This window comes from Littorina saxatilis, unplaced genomic scaffold, assembly GCF_037325665.1.
Source record: "Littorina saxatilis isolate snail1 unplaced genomic scaffold, US_GU_Lsax_2.0 scaffold_2583, whole genome shotgun sequence".
Lineage (NCBI taxonomy): Eukaryota > Metazoa > Mollusca > Gastropoda > Littorinimorpha > Littorinidae > Littorina > Littorina saxatilis.
The window spans coordinates 1-7799 of record NW_027129128.1 but is presented as its reverse complement, the minus strand read 5'-3'; the positions used below and the strand labels follow the sequence as shown (position 1 = coordinate 7799).

General features: G+C 40.9%; 1 protein-coding gene across 1 annotated transcript; it reads right to left on the bottom strand.

Moving 5' to 3' along the window:
* Positions 1–259: 259 nt before the first annotated feature.
* On the bottom strand, positions 260–7782 carry LOC138957410 (dual specificity testis-specific protein kinase 2-like; the record flags this gene model as incomplete). Its single annotated transcript, XM_070328528.1, has 8 exons — positions 260–451; positions 912–1030; positions 1370–1481; positions 2011–2097; positions 3617–3700; positions 5647–5728; positions 6472–6557; positions 7627–7782. Coding segments are annotated over 8 exons (918 nt in total), but the record flags the coding sequence as incomplete, so codon positions are not given.
* Positions 7783–7799: the final 17 nt, after the last annotated feature.

Below are 7799 nucleotides of genomic sequence, written 5' to 3'. Positions count from 1 at the left end.
CGTTTGTCCACAGGGATGCTAGGAAGCAGTCAAATGGGGTCGCTCAATCTGCTCAAATCCAGTCAAATGGGGTCGCACGGGCCGACAAATGGGGACGTCCCCGTTTGTCGGAAGCGTCCCCATTTGACTGCTCTCCAGTGACAATCGTCCCCATTTGTCGGTAAAACCACCTACACACACACACACACACCCCAGCACACACACACACACAGGTACACACACACCCCAGCACACACACACACACAGTGCTCGTTCCTTTCTAACGTAGCCCTCCGTCCCCACACCCACCTATTCCATCCTTGCCCCTGTATCCCGATGGAGGGGTGACGGGCAGCTCTATGGCAAAGTCGATGGAGGTGCCTAGCAGCTTGCGGCCATGCTGGAATCGCTGCTGATTGGCGAAGGGATTGTTGCTGGATGGAGCGTACGCAGGATCATCTCGACTCATCACCTGATACAGAGCAAAGAACGACATGTACAGTCAATTCTGCTGTGGGAATAATCACAAAACTACTCCTGCCTTTGCTACCACCTCTCACAAATGCCCCCGCAGAAATCAGTACAAAATTGGAAAACCAAAAGTTAGCTCAAAACGTACTAAATTTGTACCACTTGCCTAAAAAAAAAGTGCTCCAAATGTACCAACAAAAAGTCAGTACATTTGAGGTATACTGCCCAAAACTACCGCCACGAATAGTCCCTGACAAGTTTTTCTTCCATACAATTCATCTTTACATTATAGCCACATTAACCTATAGCCACATTAACCTATAGCCACATTAACCTATAGCCACATTAACCAATAGCCACATTAACCTATAGCCACATTAACCTGTCTATAATGACACTTTTGGTCAGTATTTTAGGTGGTCTTTACAGACAGGTTCGACTGTACAACAAAGTACACTGACCTGCCCAATGAGAAGAGGTGTACCAATCACAGTGATGTCCTCACTGCTTGTATCAGCCTCACTGTCATTGGCTTGCAAGATGTTATCTTCTGAGCGCGATCTCTTGTGGCCACTCCGTTCTGCAAAAAATTATTAACGAATACATTTTATACATGGTTCTACAAAGATTTCCATGTGTAATAAGAATGGAAAATCCATACACTTAATCAGAACACAAACAGAAAAAAATATGAACCACCAGCTGTGGAAAAAATCAGGAGGATTCAATCTGTTTTATTTAGCTTTCATCCCAAATTATAAAGATAACATTCTTCATTTACAACACTACATCAAGCTTATTCGTGTATTAAGATTAAAAACAAGACTCCCTAATCTGTTTTATGCTGACTTAATCTCACAATTTCGTTTAAAACGGTTGTAAGCGTGGAATCAAAACAATGCATGTATGCACAATTTACCTTTGATTTTCTCCTTCGCCTTCCGAGTGAAGATGTCATTCTGAAGATTCTTGAAGATCTTCTCCAGCCATTCAATGATTTCACTGCTGTGTGGTCTCTTTTTTGGGTTCACCTGCAAACACCCAAGTCAACTCGGTCAATACATGAAATGATATTTCTGTCAGCTCAGGACCTTTGCTGTCAGCAGATCTGAAGTAAAACTTCTCCAAAGCTCTCAAGAGAATGTCGCATTGATAAAAAAAGTGACTCAAGACTCAAAATTGTTACTGTCCTTATAAAAACAAGGAAAATTGCCATGCAGTGTCGGGCGGTTACAGACATAAAATACATCACATTTACTAAGAATCAAGAATTGCACTAAAAACCAACAACACTAAAACATATCACATTTACTAAGAATTGAGAGTTACTTGCATTGAAAGTGGATCAATTTTCAAGAGACACATGCAAGAAAGTACCTCTCTGAGCAAGTAAAGAATTGTTTCAGTAATATGTGTGTTAACTCCTGGTTCACTAGAACACACCACAACCACAAACAGGCACGCACCCATACATGCACGCACTCATAAACAACATAAACACTCATCCATTAACACACCCTCAGCTGACCCCCTCCCCCCCCCACACACACACACACACACCTGACAACACTTGAAGGCCAGCTGCAGGTAGTCCAGGGGACAGTAGGTGATCATCTCACACAGTGCCACGTAATCCACTCCAAAGTTCTGCACACACAATATTTTTACCACTTCACATCACTGTTGATGAAGTTTCTGAGGCAATGTAAGAAACGTAAAACAGAATGAGTTGAATACATGAGCTTCAGCAACCCTTTATTCAAAGGCATATTTACATTGAGTAACACATTTCAGGCTTTCCGGAAGTACTGCTGAGGAAGCTAGCTTTCAATAAGCAAAAAAGCCCAAGGATAGAATTTCTTCTTTTCATATATCTGAAGAAAAATCTCTCCAGTGTTAAACTGATTTAATCAGTATTTGAGTGATAAAAGGTTTAAAAAAAAAAAATGTTTTCAAAGATGCTTGGTGCTGCTCTCTCTTACAGCTGACAGTGCCCCTCAAAAATTTCCCGTCTTCATGACCTTGCTAGAAGTAAATGAGTGTAATGGAATTTTGTATGGAAAAAAAAGGTTTGTGTGCAAGGAACTAGTAGCTATTGAGAAAATGTAGCAATACAGTTGATGATTTGCTGCATTTTAACTTGACCAAATAAATAAGTTGATATCTAATCTGTGACACCATTCAAATTGATGTACTGTAGTTTAAACTTGACCGCATAATTGTTAACTACCTGATGGCTAATCTACTGTGATACCTGTGATAACTGATGATGATTACTGGGATTGGTTTTATGTGTTTGGTTGGTCTCTTCTTTTGGTAGTGCAATAGCGTTAATTATGGATTGTTGTTACCATCATTTACATAAAAACTTATCTGTTAATCCAAACAATGATATACTTACTGTGATGTTCTTAACTACACTTTAACATGGAATGTATGTATGTATGTATGTATGTATGTATGTAGGTATGTATGTAGGTATGTATGCATGTGTGTTGGTGTGTCGGTGTGTCATGTGTGCAAGTAAAAAGGGTATTGTAGTTGTACATATATTACTTCAGATATTTTTTTTGTTATCATGGGTTTTATGAATTTTCTTCTCTTATTCTTTTATAATTATTAATTAATGACCTATATGTGCTGATGACCAATTTAATTTCCTTTGTTGGATCAATAAAATGTTATGAGTTATGAGTTATGAGTTATAGGACCTAGTCACGATTGAGGGAAAGCAACATAGTAGATGGTTTACTGCAATTTCAACTTGACCAAATAAATACATTGAGATTGAGTGGCACCATTGGACATTTTGTACTGTAGTTTCAACTTGACCAGGTTTGTTTGTTTGTTTGTTTGCTTAATGCCGAGCCGACCACGAAGGGCCATATCAGGGCGATGCTGCTTTGACATATAACGTGCGCCACACACAAGACAGAAGTCGCAGCACAGGCTTCATGTCTCACCCAGTCACATTATTCTGACACCGGACCAACCAGTCCTAGCACTAACCCCATAATGCCAGACGCCAGGCGGAGCAGCCACTAGATTGCCAATTTTAAAGTCTTAGGTATGACCCGGCCGGGGTTCGAACCCACGACCTCCCGATCACGGGGCGGACGCCTTACCACTTGACCAGGTAAGTAACATCATCTTTGCATGAACGTACATTCATTCTGGGCATGATGTCAGGGTCAGCAGAGATACGAGCAGTAATTTCACACATGATGATTCCCAGAGAAAACAGGTCAGCCTGCAACACAAAACACACAGTTGAGCATTACAAAATGTGAACTAGTAGACATGTACCTAATTCAGTCCCTGTCACACTTAAAGTGTTTGAGCCCACCTTTACAGTGTCTCATAAATTAGTCAAATCTATTTCCACAATATAAAATGATCAGTTTCTGAGTTACGCATTGGCTGATGATGTAAAACAAGTTAATGGAAAAAAATAAAAATAGGAAATTCCAAGACGAATGGCAAGAACACACACACCACATTTATTTTAAACAAGCATGTATGCGTACATGTATGTGTGTGTGTGTGTTGGGGGGGGGGGGGGGGTAATGTTCTTGATGCTTTCATAATGTCATTGTGTTTTTAAGAAGGGAGGGATAGATGGGATAGGGGAGGGGTTTGAGGGCTTGCAAAAGGTCACTAACATTGAAATTTTAAGCAAAGATTTATTTGCGAAAAGAACACAGCTATAAATAATACGCTAGATATATTTTGCATGGATTGGCGCTTGTATATGCATGTTTTGATGTAACCCTTAGTTGTTTTTTTCTTTACAATTACATATTCTTGATACTGCGACCACCAAGCCATGACCACCCCCCCCCCCCCACCCCTGTTGTAATTATACACTTGTGTTCTCTTATATGAATTTGCCCCCTTGTCTTGTGTCCTGTCCTGTAACGGAAAGCACATACATGTAAACAAAACCCAAAAAAAACTCCCCAAAAAATAGAATAAAAAACAAAAACAACATTGAAATCACGTTTTACAGATGGCATGCAGGATGCACGGTCCCCACTGGTTTTTAGAAACAAAATTCCATGACTTTTCCATGACTTTAATGAGCCTCAATAACATTTTCCATGACTAGATCCACAGGTCGCCATTTCCGAACACGCAAACTTTTTACGTCTTGTCACTGCCAGTTTTGACACTGGCTTGCTTTGCACTGAATTTGAGTCAGTTTCTACGCAGTGTCTCTTCGACAAGCAAGTCAAGCATTTGCTACGCAGTCAGATTATCGGTAATGTTTGCTGGTCCTGTCATTTCACTAAACTGGACCAGCCACTGTTTGTATCCATCTGCACTTTCGTAAGTTCCGTTTCGTAACCGTCACTGTGACTTGACGAACTGTCATTTTTTTCACCGCGATACACAGTTCATTGCGAAGATCTTCTTCGGTAATTCGTTCCAATTTCGCATACTTTTTGTTGTCAACAAACAACTCGAAAGAAAGTTTCAAACTCATCATCCTCCATCTTGCTTGTCGAAGCGCTAAAGTACTTTATCGATGCAAAAACAAAAGCAGAAAACTTCGACGAAACCGACTCAAATGCAGCGCAGACGACACGACGAGATAACGGAAGGAAGTGAGCCTCGCTTTGGCTCAAGTGCCGTTAAAAATACCGTTATTCTCGTATGCAAATACGAATGAGAAGTTGGTCATACAAACAAGCCTTGTGCTGGCGACGCAAATCGCTACTGGCTGGGCAACGAAAATCGTCGCTGGCGTGCTAAAGGTTAATTTTTTTTTCTTTCTTATTTTTTTTAAATTCCATGACTTTCCATGACTTGAATTGAAATTCCATGACTTTCCAGGCCTGGAAAATTAAAAATCAAATTCCATGACTTTCCAGGTTTTCCATGACCTGTACGAACCCTGAGGATGTCAACAGGCTTAGTGTGAGGGGGGTGGGGGGGGGGGGGATTAAGGAACCTGCCAAGCACACTATCCTATAAATTATGCATATTTTGAGAAAAAAGATGAACAGCTTTTGCTGGGAAGGGGTGACAAGGGTTACAGGGGGCACTTCATAAGGTTAATTGCTGCCACTATCACATTAATGAAATTTTAAAGATGAGAGTGAAGGTGGTTTGGAGAAGGAGTAATTCCTGGTTGCCACTTACACGTAGAACTATGCATATTCAAAGATGCACTGATAGAAGTCTGGCACTTACCTTTTCATCGTAGATATGTCCATTCAGCACCTCTGGCGCCATCCAGTAGGGAGAACCAACAGTAGGCAGCTTTTCCTTGCTCCTGGCAGGACAAAAATATAACATGTATGGAGAATATTGGTGTGCTCATGGACTTCGAACAAACATGCTGTTATATCACTGGCAGAATTGAACAGCATCTCATTTATGACATGTTCACAGAGAAATGGGAAGTTATATATGCATTCAACTAGAAGCATGCAGCCCCAACCAAACACATGCACTTATGTATACCACAACACAAAGAGAGAGAGACCCATGTTAGTACAGATCTGATGTGATCATAAAAATAGAAAATGAATGCTCTCTCTCTCTCTCTCTCTCTCTCTCTCTCTCTCTCTCTCTCTCTCTCTCTCTCTCTCTCTCTCTCTCTCTCTCTCTCTCTCTCTCTCTCTCTCTCTCTCTCTCTCTCTCTCTCTCTCTCTCTCTCTCTCTCTCTCTCTCTCTCTCTCTCTCTCTCTCTCTCTCTCTCTCTCTCTCTCTCTCTCTCTCTCTCTCTCTCTCTCTCTCTCTCTCTCTCTCTCTCTCTCTCTCTCTCTCTCTCTCTCTCTCTCTCTCTCTCTCTCTCTCTCTCTCTCTCTCTCTCTCTCTCTCTCTCTCTCTCTCTCTCTCTCTCTCTCTCTCTCTCTCTCTCTCTCTCTCTCTCTCTCTCTCTCTCTCTCTCTCTCTCTCTCTCTCTCTCTCTCTCTCTCTCTCTCTCTCTCTCTCTCTCTCTCTCTCTCTCTCTCTCTCTTTTCCTCATGTGCAATATCTACCACTATCAAATTTTCATACACAAATACTTACAAAGGGTCAGGTATTTTGGACGCCAATCCAAAGTCAGCAATGATAGCTTGGAATCCGTGGCTTTCTATTTTCTTGATCAGAATGTTCTGCACAATTTCACAGATAACATAACATACCAAGTATGCGGCAACAATAAACCCACATCAAATCAAGCTTGATGAAAAACCACCCTCTCAGTAAATCCATAATCTTTTTATTCTGTTCATCTCAATTTTTTTTTATCATGTTCGGATGCAATTCTGCTTTATTCAAATGTTATTCATGTCTTCTTTCTGTTTTATTATTATTATTATCATTATTTTTTTTATTTTTTTTAGGATTTTGACATTTGTTTTCTTATTGTGATCCTTTGAGATAAAGAAAGCACATGTTCAATAGAACGAAGACAACTCTGAGCAGATACAGTATGTAAGCTGGATTTGCCCACAGATGTGACCACCCCCTCCAATAGAACCACCATCATCATTATGATGGTCCGACCATCCCTGCCATCCTCAGGCATGGGAATTGAAAAAAGTAAAAAAGGCTGAAAATTTGCTAGGGGGGTTCGGGGGCATGCCCCCCCGGATTTTTTTTTCTCCAAAGAACCCAAATGGTGCAATTTGGTGTCATCTAAGCTCCAAGTTTGCCATTAAATTCAGTTTTTAGAACCATTTTTGCCTTCCCCCATTTATTTTTTCGGCAGACACTTTTGCTTTTTCGGCGTAACAAAAAAAAAATTCGGCGGAAATTTGCCTTTCGGCGAACAATTCCCATGCCTGCATCCTCCTACTCCTATTGAAGACACCAAAACATCCGAATAAAACTGGTCTTGAAAGACAGGGATTTACAGACACTTACCATAGAGAACATTTCAGAAAAAAACAACTTATTTTGAAAGGGAGAAAGTCTTGAAACATATAGTCTTAAAAGAGGGGTACTCCTACTGTACTTACAACACAGCCAATTTAGGTATAAAGGCCTAAAAAGAAAATTGAAAGACTGCATGACGCAGACCTACCTTTGAAATGAGATCGCGATGCATGAAGGAAAAAACAAATGATTTAAAATGAAGAAGTCTTGACACATTGTCTCAAAAGAGGGGTCCTCACAACACAGCCAATTTGGTATAAAAGGCTGAAAAGAGAAGTCAAAGACTGCTAGACGCAGACCTACCTTTGAAGTGAGATCGCGATGCATGAAGCCCTTGGAATGCAAGTAGTCCAGTCCCCTGGCGATGCCCAGGGTCAGCTGTATGCGCTGTGTCCATGGCAACTCTTCCTCCTTGTTGTCCAGCAACTGTTCCAAGCTCCCGTCCTCAATGTACTGCAAACACCACAAAAAGACAG